At 40.1% G+C, this 16,995-nt stretch overlaps 1 protein-coding gene across 1 annotated transcript in view; it reads right to left on the reverse strand.

Annotated features, from left to right (window-relative positions):
- Window positions 1–475: 475 nt before the first annotated feature.
- The window catches only part of reps2 (RALBP1 associated Eps domain containing 2), a 30,980-nt gene continuing 14,460 nt past the window's right edge, over window positions 476–16,995 (reverse strand). Inside the window, exons 15-19 of the mRNA XM_079574917.1 lie at window positions 15,173–15,256; window positions 8,030–8,116; window positions 7,828–7,946; window positions 5,975–6,080; window positions 476–835 (exon numbers count right to left, since the gene is read on the reverse strand). Coding sequence (XP_079431043.1) covers window positions 767–835; window positions 5,975–6,080; window positions 7,828–7,946; window positions 8,030–8,116; window positions 15,173–15,256 — 465 coding nt within the window. The 3' untranslated portion in view covers window positions 476–766. The remainder of the gene's footprint in view (window positions 836–5,974; window positions 6,081–7,827; window positions 7,947–8,029; window positions 8,117–15,172; window positions 15,257–16,995) is intronic.

Consider the following 16,995-nt stretch of genomic DNA (forward strand, 5'->3'; position numbering starts at 1 on the left):
AAAGCATTTGGAAAAGAGCCTCAAGTTTGGCATCTGTTGTCAAATCAAGGCAGCGGCATCTCCATGGAAACAAGCTCCCTGCAAAGTTACGGGCCAGGTCTGAGGCGTGGCTAGTCCGCTCACAGAAAAAAAAAAAGTGGTTTTAGAGTTATTTTTCACCAATAAAAACCTCTTTATTTCAATGAATGTTTATTTTTTGTTGGCTGGACACCTGGATCAGAGCTTCTCCAACACTGCAGTTCAACTTGTAGAACGTCTTATATGTCCAGTGTCTGGATTGTGTTTAATCGGACCAAGGAAGGAGAGATGGGATGATTATTTAAAGTGAAGGAAAGCTACTGCAGTGCAACAACAGAAGGGTGATATTAGGCACAGAACAATAAATACATACATGGTGGTCATAATGTTATTCCTGATTCGTGTACGCATCACATATGTCAATAATGTGAACATTTTACTTCATTATGATGTAAGGTGAAATAAAAAAAAACAAAAAAAACAAATGCACATGACATAAAACAAATAAATTACGATGCCACAGTGAAATAGGATCACTTACAAAGGCTTATAATACAGGCGCATGATAAAATACATTGTCTTGCATCATGTTGTCATTAGCGACTTGTGGACGGGGGGTGGGGGGTGGGGGGGGCACCTCTCAAGCCCAATGTCCGACGCCCTAATCCGTTTGACTTTGCCGAACAGTCGAAGGCCCAAACTTAGTCTCGGGCTGAATCGGGACGCAGTGACTTTGGTCCGGTCTGAGTCATGTTGAAGCCACGGGCCGCACAAGCTCCAGCTGGGACTCCAAGGTGACCCGCTCCTGGTGAACCACCTGCGTACAGCAAGAAAAAAACACACAAACGCTGATCAGTAATGCCAGGACAGGGCGCTCGAGGGATGTGCACGACATATTTACTCTGCTTCGTCATGGTAACAAGGTCAACAAAAATAATTAGCGGCAAGTTGCGGCATGCATATTAATGCTGCCGTCAATGTCGATGGAACTTTTTGCATAAGCTGGAAAAACGACAGCAGCTGCATGCAAATACTTTTACTTTTGTTCTGACTTTGTGCACCTGCGATACGAAAAGTTTCATTATGTTTCATCAACATAGTCACACATATTAGAGGAAAATGAAACTCTAGCACAGTGAGGTGTTGTATTGGCCCACAACCGACAAAATTCAGCCCTGCTCCAAAGTTGTTTGACACTCCTGATTCTAATAAAACCATAAACAAACTTAGGCTCCCTTTCATTCAAATCAGTTGGCACTAAAATCCATTCAAGAAGACCATGTAACGACAGGTCTTACTGCATCTATAAAGCAAAGAATGTGTTGAGGGTTTATTCAGGCAGAAGCAACTCAAATGCAATGCTTTTAAATGCCCAAATACTATATATTAAAGGGACTATACAGTTTAAAAATGTGAAAACTAAGTATTTTCCTCCCCCTACATGTTCCAGCAATGTCCTAATGTGTAGAATGAGCCCAGACCTGTTCACCACAACTGCCTCTAAAATCCTCCACTGTCACTCAAAAAGTTATTACTTCGTGTCTGTATTGCTGTCATGCACAATATAGAGATTGCAGTTACACGTGTGACCTGAGGTGGCGGTAGTGAACATAAAATGACCAACTTGCATCTAGTCTCTTTAATGCCACACATGCAGGAAAAAAATCTGCACATACACTGCGTTCCAAATTATTATGCAAATTGGATTTTTGTGTCAAAAAGGTAAAAAAAACAACAATAATAATGAAACTCCTGGATGGTATCGTGTCTTGGGGCTCTATGAATCACTGACATTAATCTCAAAGACCTGGGATGATTAGTTTTCAGGTTAAGCCCAGTTAAGGGAAAAACTACTGAAAAAGGGTGTTCCACTTTATTACGCAGATCATCATTTTCAAGCAATATGGGAAAGAAAAAGGGTCTGTCTGCTGATGAAAAGCGTGAAATAGTTGAATGTCTTGGTCTAGGTATGAAAACCTTCGATATTTCATGAAAGATTAAGTGTAATCATCATACAGATAAGAGATTTGTGGATGATTCAGAGCACACTCCGTTTTTTGCAGATAATGGCACAATATGGACGGTTTCTGCCAGACAAACACATCAGATTAGGAGAACAGATGCCACAAAGCAGCATACAGGTATTTGAAGCTGCTGGTGCCTCTGGAGTCCCCCGAACATCAAGGTGTAGGACCCTCCAGAGGCTGCAGTTGTGCATAAACCGTCTATCCGGGCCTCCCCTAAACTGTTCATTGAATGTTCATGAACAGAAACGGCTGCAGTGGCTCAGAAATACATGAGGACTCCTTTTCAAACAGTCTTGTTCACTGATGAGCGCCGTGTAGCCCTGGATGGTCAAATCAATGGAGTAGTGGATAGTTGGTGAATGGCCACAATGTCCCAACAAGGCTGTGACGTCAGTAAGGAGGGGGCGGAGTCATGTTTTGGGCCAGAGTCATGGGGAGAGAGCTGGTCGGCCCCTTTAGGCCCTTTTAGGCTCTCTGAAGGTGTGAAAATGACCTTTGAAAAATATGTGGAGTTTCTGACTGACAGCTGTCTTCTATGCTACAAAAAGAAGAGCCGTGCTTTCCCTAAAAAAATCCTCTTCATGCATGACAACGCACCATGTCATACTGTAAAGAATACCTCTGCATCACTGGCTGCTATGGGCATAAAAGGAGAGAAACTCATGATGTGGACCCCCTCCTCCCCTGACCTCAACCCTGTTGAGAACCTTTGGAGCCTCAACAAAAAAACTTCTATGAGGGTGGGAGGCAGTTTTCATCCAAACAGCAGCTCTGGGAGGCTATTCTAACATCCTGCAAATAAATCCAAACAGAAACTGTCCAAAAACTCACAATTTTAATGGATTTAAGAATTTTGAAGCTGCTATCACACAAGGGCTCCTTTGGTAAAATATAACTTGACCTGTTAATATTTTTTTGATTGAAATAGCTTTTGATTTCAGTAAATATGACCTCCTAATGCTACAAATACAACAAATGACCATTTTCAGTTAATTACAAGCTTTAAAATGTATTGAAACGATGAGTTGCATAATAATTTGGAACAGTGGATTTTGAGGTTTTTACTATATTTATTTTTGAAAAAAATACTGTTATCACTAGGAATTTTTTTCCACCACATTTAAATGATCCTCTACCAGTTAAAGACTTGAAAATTATGCTGACTCTCATTTGAGTTGACAATTTAGAAAATCTCAGAAAAATGTCATTTGCATAATAATTTGGAACGCAGTGTATTTAATTTCTTAAGATTTGCAAACATTTCTGTTAGAGCCAGATCGGGTCTCAATTTATGCACCTTTTGTTTTGCTTTTTGTGCTTTCTACCACCAGGGGGTGTGTGGGCACCATCACCTGTAGGCGGGTTAAATAGGCCTTGGTACTTCCTTTCGGGAAGCTATCGGAAGGAAGCATACGTCTTTTAACCGTTGTGCGGGAAGGTTTGTTTGCATTTTTAATGAACTTTTAACGTTGGATTCACTGGATTTTATTGATTAAACGAATTGTATGAATAAAGCTTCAAATATATTTTCACACGGATCTATGGCTGGAAGACCCTATTTTTTATGTATCAACATATGCCAACAAACAACAACGTGTCAGAGAATTCTTCTGGTAGCTAGTAGCTGTTCATGTTGACGCTGAAGAGCATGACACTACAATTTCATTTATTTATTGGTTTATTTGGTCGGGACAGTGCATGTTAATGAACATACATGGGTCGCATGCATGTAAACACGCCACACCGGATTGTAGCCGTGGGCTAATTTCCATCCGTTAAAAAGAGGAAAGAGAAATGGACAAAACGGACAAAAAAAAGTGGTCACTTTCAACCAATACTGCAGCTCATGCAGTAAAAACATTTGAGCAATGTTTAGCAAAATTTGCAAATTTAGATTTAATGCCAGTTTGAATCTCAATTTCAATGCTTTTTAATGTAATGATATTTAAGGACTTCATTTTGGCACAATTAATTTAAAGACTTCTAATGCTTTTTAACCTCTTAACCCCCGCCTGAACCGAGCGCATTTTACCCAAATCTAAAAGCTTCTTGAAAAAAGCATCAAAATAGTAGCGCAAATAAGTGCGACGGAAACGTGACGAGAAAAATAGATGAAAAAGTGACAAAAAACACAACCTAAAAACTGACAAAAGTGCCACAAAAACTCACAAAAGAGAAACAGAAAAGTGACTAAAAGGTGTGACGAAGACACAAGAAAAAAGCAATAAAAAAAATTAAAAAAGACAACGTGGCATCAACGCAAGGAAAACGATTCATTTAAATGACTTTTGTAGGTCTTAGCTTTCAAATGATGCGTTATACTGGAGTATAGGTTAATCCGAAACTGGTGAAAATGGTGACTTATCAATGACCAACTACTTGTACAAAGCAGACAATGCTAGCTCAAGTTTGAGGGAACATAGTCAACATTTTTGTCCAAACAGAAAAAAAAAAAACATTTCCACATGTCGACTAGACTAAAACAATCTGGTTAATGATTTTGCAGAGAAACTGACCTAAACTATTTTCTAGTATTCACGTGTCAGTGCCATAAAAATCACATTCTTTGGACGAACTTGAAGCCTCCACTTTACACATGATCTACAGTTTGCTCTGGCCAACTCGTCTCTCACAAAGTTTATTACAATCTTTTCACACTCAATAAAAGCTACTTATGCCGAGACACTTCTCCAGAAATGTTCCACTTTACCGGGCTTAAGGCTTTGGGGATTATAAAGAATATGACGGTTTCTTCCAATTACCTAAAGCTAAAGTCTCTCCTCTTTCTCTCGCACTGCTGCTGCTGCTGTACTGGCTCTATTTTAAAGGGAACAGTTGCAGATGCCAGTGGCTGTTTGGTATTTAACCCAGGCCCGGGACTATATACAGACACGTGCGCCTTTCTCTGCAGATTCCACACATGCTTCGCGAGTCTGGCTGGACTGCGACAATTTAACCAGATTACCTTTAGTCGGTAAGTCCAATAAAAACAGCACGTCTTGTATCGATTCTTCCTTTTCTTCAAACTCAAGCTTTGGTTATGGTTTTCCTTAAACTTTTCTATGCACCTCTTGTACCCAGTCTTTAATGAGGAAGTATAGATTGTATGTCTCTGTCTACTTGCACAGACAGGTGTTTTATTCTGCTACTATTTTGCTTTGGCTCATTCATACAGTTTTTATAAAGAGAATCGTAAACCAAAGACGATGCAGCTGAGGGGACTAATCTTAGTTTATGTTTGACATATTAGATTTCCCTGTTGTGACATCAGCTGCAGAATGACAGGCATGCCACATGTGCTCCGGCCTCTGAAGGTAACACCCACAGGACCCTGCTTCAGTTGATCTCGGTGTGAGTGGGCTCGGCTCGGAGGGGCAGACAGCAGACGAGAGGGGCATTTGTTGTCACACTTTGACGAGAACCCAGGTCCCGACACTAAACTGAGAGCTTTTGAAACAGCGTCAACACAGACACTGCGGACAAACTTTATACGACCTCGCAAAGCTACGTCACTGAATGCGATACAATAGCAGTAATTTGTTTACCTTTGGTCTTAGATTAGTATCTTTTGTCTTGACTAAATGCAGGGGGCATATTCTCCTGCTGATTGAGTACAGTCACTACCACAGTTTGATCCTTTGGGGCACCTTAGGGCTGTAGACACATTTTGATGACTGAATAAGTGTTTTTGCATATGTTTTTCCAAATCCAACTAATGTTTAATCCTTTCCACTTTCAGCCACTGACGACTTGAAGCATCTCAGAGACCGCTATGGAGTGAATAAGTTGTCACACTAAGCTACACTTAATACCTCAAGTATGTACAGCGCAGTTGAGTATGTACTGCGGCTCGTCCACGCCCATTCACATGTTGTTGATGGACACACTTCCTCACATGCTACACAGGCTAAACACACACATGTGCAGACCTTCAGTTGCTGCTGGAGCTCACTGTTGAGGCGTTTCAGCACCGCGTTGGTCTCTTTGTTCTTCCGGATGGCCATTTGAATCTCCCTCTTCTGACTGGACAGCACCCTGGAAATGAACAAAGTGATGTTGTTAAATAAAGACGAATAGAGGCACTGGTATCTACCACCTACGCAGCTCCACACGCCAAAAACTGTGATGCCCGTGTGTTCTTTTTTTTTTTTATTTTTTATTGCTGGGATCCCCATTAGCACAGCAGAGCTGTCGCTATTCTTCCTGGGGTCCACATATAAAAACATAAAGAAATACATTAAAGAAAAAAGAAAAGTACATTAAGATACAAAAGCCACGCAACAATGTATACAATATATTACTGTATCACAATTCATAATCACTACTTTCTTGGCATAATTTAACAATAATGTATCAAATCTCAAGAAATAGTTAGTATATTTTCAGTTCAGTTCAGTTGTTGATAACATTTTTTCAATGCCGATTTAAATGTTTTTATATTTACGAGCATCGTTAGATTTTCAGGTAGCATATTCCATGCATGCATTGCTCTGTACATAAATGTTTTCTGAGCACTGTTTGAATGTACTTTTGGTAAAACAAATTTCCCCACTAAGGCGTGTCTAGTTGGATAGTCATGTTTATCTTTGCTAAATAAGAGTCTCTGGTAAAGAATTTTGGGTCGCTTTGATACTATTATATTTTTGAAGAAAGACAATAATGAATACGATAATCTGTCTTTTACTGACAACCACTTGAGTTGATTCAGCATGACTTTGGTGTTGGTTGTATAATCGCAGCGTAGCACCAGTCGAGCTGCTCTGACGTCTCTCTGTCAAAGCTGGCATTAGCCAATTGGTCGACGGTGGCTTGTTTTCGGTATATAGGACCACATGCATCGCCTAGTTTCATCTTAGTTGTAGAAACCCCAGGAAATGCTATGAGAAGCATGTGTTGGAGTCGTTACTTTTATGTTTTGGTTGTATTTTTAACATTCGCATTCAGCCAACAGCCCGACACACGGCCCACACCTCACTCAGCGACATGTTGGCGTCATAACCTTTTTCACACATGAGGGAGGCTCATTAGCAACATAAAAACTTGCCATTCCTTCTAATTAGAAGTGACAGCTTTACATTTCATGACCTTGTTAGTGAGCGTGAATCCCATGACTATCATAATGTGGAAAAACTATTTGCCATAACTTTCTAACATTTAAAACATTTTCCAAGAGATGTAAATGTTCTCTCTTTTCTGCTTTTCATCCTTTTGGCTACTGTAGTAGCCAATAGCGCTCAAGACAGAGCGAAATAGTGCTCAAGACAGAGCGAGTCAAAACAAGACTAAAAAATAGTGTCAAGACAGAGTGAAATAGTGCTCAAGACAGAGCGAGTCAAAACAAGACTTAAAAATAGTGCTCAAGACAGAGCGAGTCAAAACAAGACTTAAAAATAGTGCTCAAGACAGAGCGAGTCAAAACAAGACTTAAAAATAGTGCTCAAGACAGAGTGAAATAGTGCTCAAGACAGAGCGAGTCAAAACAAGACTTAAAATAGTGCTCAAGACAGAGCGAATCTAAACAAGACTTAAACATGCATATAACTGAAAGTATTTTATCTACACTCTTGCCTCTTACTGTAATTGATTAATTCTATGTTGATGTTTTTATTGATTGTATTTGTTTTCTTATATTTATGCAACTATGAAACACTTTGAATTGCCTTGTGTATGAATTGTGCTCTACAAATAAACTTGCCTTGCTTTGCCTTGCCTTACTGAGCTAAATCTGTGTATCCATATTTCTCAAAGTGATGAAGCTCCATAGTCCATTAAACAAACTAACTTCTGAGGCGCCTTAGTGGGAGGAGCCAGAGTCATCGCAGCCGGCGGTCCGTCCATGTTTGAGACTTCAGGATGGAATTTTCTACGAACGGGCTTCTGTGGCACACTATGAAGGAGCTCCTAGCAACGAGATTACACAAACATCAATCACTATTGAGAACAGGGCTTTACATTTTCCATCTCTGTGGGGGCTGATGTCTGACCTGTTTTGAAGAGCCGGTCAAGTCTTCTGTACTTGGACCAAATCTGGAGCGTGCACTTTGACCCTCGACCTTGACACTGCTCTCCTCCTGCAAAAGACACACAGGAACAAAGAGATGCAAAATAAATCGTTATTTTATTTCCACATCAATGTATAGGTTATATCAGTGGTTCCCAACCTTTTTTGTCTGGCGTAATCTTTGAGTCGTTCATTTTTACTCCAAGTACCCACGACCTCAAGGATTTTGCCAACATTATTACAAATTGACCAACTACACTAACATTATTCAGTATTTAATAGTGTGTTGTGTTACGGCCTAATGCTATGTTGATGTGAAGTATTCTGTCATAGGTGTGTGAAAAAGTGACATTTTCAGCAAGTAACAGCACTCATGTAGGAACATTGCATTTCGTCTCTGTGCTCCCAATGACAACTTCCACAGTCAGAGCACGAGCATTACCGGGTGAAGCGGTGACTGAGAAGTGCCTATGGGGGATGAGTGAGAGGTGGTCTGTTCCCATGGTCAGCCCTGTGATTAACCGGTGATTAACTCGGGTGTATCTCGCCCTGTGCACGTCCTGAACAGCTGGGATAGCCTGCAGCTCCCCGACTAGCCCCTAACCGTACATAATCAATGGAAGATGAGTATTAAATGACAGGGAAATGCATTACTTAACCAGGGAAACAAAAGCAATTATTATTACACGGGTCTTGTGGTTGTTAAGACAGGCTTCAACTAGTGTGACTCAAAGAAGATTTCAGTAAGTTCTAGATGAATGAGTAGAGATTTTTGCTTCTGATAGGCCAGCAAAAATACTACAGGGCTTTGAGTATCTGCCGATATCCGATGTTAGCCGATACCAAGTGACTTCCTTAAAGGAATAGGCCACCGTTTTTACATACTAAGATATGTTCTTACCTCACTTTAGACGTGTTAATATATCCCCGTCTGGTCTTTGTCCGTGCGCTCTGCCAGGCAAACGGAGCACATACGCAGCCTCTCCCACATATCATATAGCTCCGAAAAAGCTCACGATAGAAGCTACCAAGCTCTTCCACGTGTTCCCTATTTAAATAAAGTTACGTGAAGTGTTTTCATGCGAAGTATATTTACACAGAAATGTAACATGTCGATTTTATAAGCAAATAAAAAGGGGGACTATATTGTGAGGCGTAATGATACGAGGAGCACAGCGTCCGCGTAGTAACTCCTAAAGACTTCCCCCGCTCACTTCCGTCAATAACCTTTAGGAGTTACTGCGCTGACGTTTTGCTCCTCGTATCATTACGCCTCACAATATAGTCCCCCTTTTTATTTGCTTATAAAATCGACATGTTACATTTCTGTGTAAATATACTTCGCATGAAAACACTTCACGTAACTTTATTTAAATAGGGAACTCGTGGAAGAGCTTGGTAGCTTCTATCGTGAGCTTTTTCGGAGCTATGTGACATGTGGGAGAGGCTGCGTATGTGCTCCGTTTGCCTGGCAGAGCGCACGGACAAAGACCAGACGGGGATATATTAACACGTCTAAAGTGAGGTAAGAACATATTTTAGTATGTAAAAACGGTGGCCTATTCCTTTAAAAGTGAAAAAGTAAATAGACCTCTTACCTCCATTGTGAGGTGTGATGTTACAGATCAATCATCAATTATAGTTATTAATAAACTAATGAAAAACATTCAACAAGAATCCCTGGATTTTCAATGCTATCCTTGGGACAGGCTATTTTATATTGATCATTCATGCTGACCATTACAACTTTTATCATAAATAAATATCTTATATCAGTTTTCCTTTTACAGCATTTCATAAACTAAAACACAAACACTTGGCCGCTCAATCAATTGCCATTTTATTTTAGTAGGCAACTTTAGGTATTTCATTCATAGTGACCATAGTGATCATGACCCAGCCTTGATTAGTTGGCGCTAGCATTAGCATGCTCCCGCTAGCTTTAGCATGCTTCCACTAGCTTTAGCATGCTGTTGCTAACCGCAGTATTTTGCACGGCGATCAAAATTATATTTTGCTGAGGTTAAAACTAACTCAGAGATTGAATTCTCCAGGTTCTTAGCTTCAAAATGATATACATCATGTTCACTAAGATTTAATTGGTGAAAATTGTGTTTTTAAAGTGGTGAGAACCAAAACTATTATCGATTCAGTATCGGTATTTGTATTTTTTCCAGTATCGGCTCTGATATCTGATACCAGCATAGGATCGGTGCATCCCTACGGGCTTGTTTAAAAAAAAGTACTGAAGGTCAATTTGGGAAACAGTATCTGGCTTTCATATAGTAATGAGTAGAACTGCACGATATGGGAACTTTTTTTTTTTTGCAATCCGGATTAAACCTAAAACTGCTGTATAAGACAAAGAATGTTCTAAGTAATGACTCAAATATCTAGTCCTAACTCTCTCCATTCACAGCTTTTGTTTCTTTTTCCTATGGCTTCACTTCGGCCATAAAGATCACACCTGCTTTAGTAACGCAATTGGTTTAACAGACCGAGTGCCATTGGAAATCCTCTCGAGACTTAAACAATTTCAGGCACGAAGCTGCACTATTTCAAGTCACTCCATCTAAACGCAAACGTAAGCGAGCCTGAAAGCACTCATTTGTGAACTCTGTCGGTCTCCTCTGCGTCGTGGTACTCGAGAGCCCTAAGCCTTGTCCTAATGACTTCAACAGGCAAATGCCCCGCTCTGAATTGTACCCGAGATGCATCGCTTCTCTGTAAAAATGTAGCTTGTAGACAGAAACAAATGGGGCCATAATAATCTCCCCCCCAGTGCTACCGTCTGAGCAACACGACCGCAGCATGGAAACATTTGAAATACAGCTATAGCCTTTTATGAACCGCAAGAATCTCAATGTGCAGTTTGTGTGGTCAGGCAAAAGTGAAGCAAGGTTTAAAGTAAAAGAGTCGCCAATAAGAATTAATACAGAAAAAGAAATAAAAGTTGTAAAAGTGGCTGAGTGTGATTTTTGAGTCATATTAAGTCTTATTGCATTAAGTCTTATTGCACTTTTCCAGATGCTCAAAATTAGTTTTTTTTTTAGACCATATCGTTTTTCTTCACTTTTCAAACTGTATAAACTGAAAGGCTGTAGGATTGAAGCATCCAAGGTGATGGCGTTGTCTGTAATGACAGGAAGTGTGGTCGAAGCAGGTCCAAGCTCTGAATAAAGTGCAGAATTTCAAACAATATTGGGATTGGACCTTAGAACCTTGAAACGTTTTGTTACCAATAGTTGACAGGGTCGTAAGATGTGAGATGACAGAAAAAGACGCAAAATAACTGTCAAAGACTTAAGAAATCAAGCATGGAGCCTCCAGGAATCCATTATTGACCAATGCTGCCATTTTCACAAGATGTCCAAGCATGCCTTTATCTGTGAACTGCATTTGTGGTTTCTGTGTTCCACACTGTTTTGCTGGATACATTTGTAGGTCTTTGCCGTGTTTTTGTGAAGTTTGGAGGATTTTTTTTTTACTGCAGAGAGTCCATAGTGGTCCTGAAGAAAGCAGCTTTTTAAAAGTAAACAAACAGGTAGCTTATGAACTAAAGACATTTGAAACCTTAAAATTTCTTCTTCTGAAACACTGAGAAGGCACCAAGAGCCCCAAAACCGGCAGCACAAGAGGCGCTACAGGAAACAAAAATGGGACAAAGGAGAAGATGGTGAAAGACTGTTGTGGAGCGGATGGAGCTGCGCAGGTGGAGGGAGAGAAGGAGGAGCTGACCAGTGCAGGACACCACGCTCTGAAACAGGGACAAACCCAGGAGGCGCTGCACCATTAAGGCAGTCAGCCAGGTTTCCTCCTGTTGCCACGGTTTCCCCGACCTCCGCCATGGTTGCAGCTCAGGACTAACACCTGAGCACAATTTCGTTGCACGTTGTACAATGACAAATAAAGCACTTGCTTACTTACTTACTTCCGTGATAATGTTTAGACTGGGTCAGGAATGATCTAAAGACAGATTTTCCAAAGGGTTTATGATCTGATCTGGACCGAGCAGAGTGACTCTCATAGCCACTCCTGCGCTCAAAAAAGAAAGTAGGAGTGTCTGGCTGACCTGACTAGTGTATTATGGCCATTATTTATATATAAATATTACTACATCAACAAATATCTCATCTTCATCTACATCTACGACTCACGCAGGAAATATAAAAGTAAAAGCAACTAAATGTAGTTTCTCCGTCTCTCAGCGTATAGGTCATGGCCACTTCAAACAATTCAAACTTTGAAGTGAAAATGAGTGGGTGCGAATGTGTCAAGAAAACTGATGACAGAATTATTGTTGGACCAATTTAGCAGAAGGGAGCGCGGTCTATGTGGACGCACTGACCATGTCTATCTGTATCTGAGGGCTTCCCGAGTGTGAAATTGGACTGACAGACTGAACGGCGCTGCTGCGGTTTGGAAAATCATGAAATGTCACATGTAGGTCAAGGCTGTGGATTGCTGACCTCGTTCTCCTCAATATATGTTTGGAAAAAAGTGTTTTAAAAGATCGGATAGAGTCAACTGGAGGAGAGTTAGAGCATAAAATAGTTATCAGGTGTTGAGCGAGGGGTTAGGATGGGGGCAAGAAAAGGCTGGTGGAATGACAACAAGCCAGAGGACGCATTTTAGATCATTTTCATCCCTTTTCGAATGGATCATCCTAAAATCGGAATGTGAAATGAAAGCGCAGGGGGAAAAAAAAGAAAAACAGTAGGAGCTTCTGCTTACCACACTGGAGAGAAATGTCTCTGAGTATACATACTGTAGGAATGAGTTGAGATGAAGTCAAATAAAGTTCATGAAAACGGTAATCTGCAGTTATGCCAACACTTCATTGTAATGATCCTTTGCTTAGTCTAGAAATTACACTTTCCCAGGAGCTCCTTCCAAAAGCCGTGATTAAATTACTCCCTAAATGTAAGATTGACATATTTTATTTGACAGGAAGCTATTTTTAACTGACTCTTTTTTTGGGGGCTTGGCGAGTGTTGGTTTCAGTGAGCGAGTGAGTGAAAAATACACACTGCACTATTAGCAGCTCGGAGACGCTGGGGCTGGTGGTTCTAATTACAAGAGCAGTGTGAAGACAAGAAAAGGGAAAGTGATACTGAGAAGGAGGAGCGTGGGGTTATGGGAGAGCAAATGGTTAAAGACTGTCTGGGGTGTGAGGAGATACACGGGCTGTGCTGCGACACGCTGGGAGACAGTGTGCTCAACTACCTGTGAAGCACCGACCAATTAGAATAACGTAAAAAGATTAAGAGTTAAAGTGGACATGTCATGCATAATGGAGGCTGAAAGCATTCTTTTGAGCACCTTAGCATTGATTCTCATTTCTCAATTTGTAATAATTTCTATGTAAATAAAAAAAAAACAGTATTGACGGAGACAGTGGGTCTATCAGGATTTGGAGCGCCCTTTGCAGGGAGTAAAAGGGAATGACACGCTATAAAACTGTATGAAGAAGATATGGTGCAGTGATGGACACTCTTTGAGATCAAATGGGCCTGGTGACAGATTATGGGCTTTAAAAGAAAATGTGAAGGACAGTTTTGGTGTTTCCTCAATGCTGCAGCAAAATTCAGAAAATACAGAAGCAGAAGAACAAACGATGAGAGTGAACCGAATTACTCAGAACTGCATGAATGAAGCAAAAACCCCTCTCTGTGTCTGTTTTTGATGACTTAAAGCAGCACTAAGTAACATGTTTACCTTAATAAATCCTTTCCGTAGTCCCTCTGGGGGTAATACAAGTGTTAATGGGATTATTGGGGGGTCTTTCATCTCCCCCTGGTGTCTCTGGCCAGAAAACCACCCTTGCAGCTTTCCCTGCTCCGACCCGGAGACCCAATACACAGAATCAGAAGAAGCTAACAGGCAAACAGGCAAAGCTAACTGCGGGCTAGTGCCACTTTAAAAGTATTTACAGCCAAGTTTGAGTGAAAAAATATTATCTCCATTGTGTAATTGGATGTACAATATCCCTCTCTCCCTTTGTGTTTTCTTTCAGCGTAGTATTTACTCTCACGGACAGTTAATGATTAAAAAACGCAACATGCTACGACACCTGCAGTGGCGCTTCTGGCCTCTAGGGGCATGAATTACTTTGCACGGCTATAAACAATATGATTACATAGTTAAAAGCTAAAAAAGTAAATTTTGCTGTTTAGTCTGTAAGTTTAAATGTTTTACAAATGCAATACATTGCGTATAATTGACTGAATGTAAGTAATATTATATTTTTATATTTTTTCTCCCTTTGCTAAATTCAGCAACTAATCAGAATAATCAGAATCCCCTTTGACCAATGAGACTGGTAGGTCCAATCAGAGGAAAGGAAGAGGGAGCTTGATAATTTACTTTTGAAAGATTGTTCTCTCTCTCTCCTCATTTTGCCAATGAGGAGCGGCTTTCTAGTCAAATCAGGAGGGAAGGAACTTAGTTTAGTTTAAAATTTCACTCTCTCCTCTGTTTGCGATCTTACAGACCATCACTTTAATGAGTAAAAACGAAAGTTGAAGTCACAGCATTTTGCCGTTCTCTGAGGCGGAATGGATGTTGTTGGATTGCAAAGATGATTTGTGAGAAGAAATACGATCACTTTAGTGAATTAATTTAGTAAAGGCAGGAAAGCAGGTACAAGCAGGTGCCTTCACTCTGGGGTATCTTCATTTGTGCATAATTTATAAGCAATGACCTGACAATGACCCGATCAGCAACAATAAGGAAGTTCACCACTAATAAAACCCGCCCCAGTTAATCTCCTTTTCATCTTCGCTTACGCCTGTGAATAATACACTGCGGCTTTGTCATTTTAAATGTTTGACAGCTTCATAAATATTTAACCAGACTTCTGTGCGCTGTAACGGGATCCGCGCTCACGCCCAAATGAAATATATCAAAGTGTCAGAGGAGACAAGTCAAGGACAAAGAAATATGAAGTCACTCCAACCGTAAATCAAGCCTGTATGATTGCAGTCACAAGGTAGAAGAGTCTTTGATGTGCCTAAAGTCATAAATTTGGCGTCTTAAAATAGAGTGAAGTATAGTTATAGGGTTTGTGCAGACTGGGGGATGGTGCGCCGTCTCCTGAAGGTGCTCTGTCATTGGGGAATCTTACCTCTTCTCGAAAGTGACTGAAGTCGGCGAAGTTTGGCTGCGGCACCTTGTTTTGGGGAGGCTTCTCTGCAGCAAAATGAGGCACCTGAAGAGGAAGATGAGAAGAAGCTTACTCGGTTAGACATACAGTAAGGCTGCACAATATGAGGAAAATATGTCATTCCATATCTGCCTTGAATGTTTTTTCTTCGATTCTGTCAAAACAAGACTTGAGAAAATACTGAAGTCAATTACGAATATTATGACACATCACATGGAGCAACAACTGACCTGTTTATGGACAACTGGTCTTTATGTGTGAATTATATTTTAAGCTGATCGTTATTATATTCATTTGTGTGCCTTTATGGTGCCTGTGTTAGAAAAAAACGTAGACCTCAAAGATGGAAATATTTGAAAACTTGATTAAACCTCTTCACCCCCGCCTTACCCGAGTGCATTTTCTCCAGTTCAGCTTTACACAAATCCATAAGGTTACAGACTATGGGCCAGTGTAACGCAGACCTACAAAACCAATCTAAATCGAGCTTTTTCGCTGCGTTGTTTTTTTGTTGGATTTTCGTCACATTTTTGGCACTTTTTTATTGCTCTTTTGTGATTTTTTTGGTCTTGTTTTTGTCACTTTTCTGTTCCTCTTTTTCAGCATTTTTGTTGCATTTTCATCACACTCTTTGTCATTGCTTCATCATCATGTTTTTGTCGCTATTTTGACACTTTTTTTCAAGAAGCTTTTACATTTGGGTAAAGCCAAACTGGAGATAATGTGCTAGGTTGAGGCGGGGGTTAAGAGGTTAAACCTGTGTATTTGGTAAAAGGGAAAGACTTACAGCAACTAATGAGCTCCCCCTTGAGGCTAATACTTCACTTACTCTCATCTTACAAAACAATTCATACAAATGTTAATAAACTTTCGTTATCGCTTTAGATTAAGGTGCTCATTAAGTATTAATAAGCATTAGTAATCATTTTAGGGTTAGGGTAAGGGTTAAGGTTAGGGTTAGGTTAAGGATTGGCTATGAATAAGCATATTATTAATGGCCTATTAGTATGTTTCTCATAAAAGCAGTGTGTTACTACTTTACAAGCATATTATTAAAGGGGCTAGATGCAAGTTAGCCATTTTTTTCCACTACTGCCACCTCAGGTCATATGCGTAACTGCACCTTCTATATTAAGCTCGTGCATGACGGCACTTCGGACCCGAATTAACAACGTTTTGAGTGACAGTGCAGGATTTTAAAGGCAGTTGTGGTGAACAGGTCTGAGCTCATTCTACACATTAGGACATTGTTGAAACATGTAGGGGGAGGAATATACTTAATTATGACATTTTTAAACTCCGTATAGTCCCTTTAATGCTTATTAATACCTTGTTAATACTTAATAAGCACACCTTAATATAAAGCGTTACCAAACTTTCTTCTGAGGCCTAAAAAAATAATATTACTGCCAACCAGTTTTATACTTTACATTATCCCTTTCTGACGTCTCTTCATTGGCCAATAGACTGGCATTATGTATAACTGAGGTTTTTTCTCTACACCAAGGAAATCAAAGCCTTTCTTTTAATTTATAAATTCAGCAAATGTTTTGTGTTATGGACAAACACCTAGACAATAGTGTCATTTCATAAGCTCACATGCAAAAGTATAGGACATGCATGTCAATTCTGCACATTTTAACTCACGCAGCATTTTCTTATTCACATATTACACTTGTGGCCCTGATACTGTAATGCACATCATTTCAACTGTTAGCACATAGCACATTATTAATTGACTTTATATAAGAATAAGCAGCGCTAACTGACTGCACCTGGGAGTT

This window comes from Gobius niger, assembly GCF_951799975.1.
Source record: "Gobius niger genome assembly, chromosome: 17".
Taxonomy (NCBI): domain Eukaryota; kingdom Metazoa; phylum Chordata; class Actinopteri; order Gobiiformes; family Gobiidae; genus Gobius; species Gobius niger.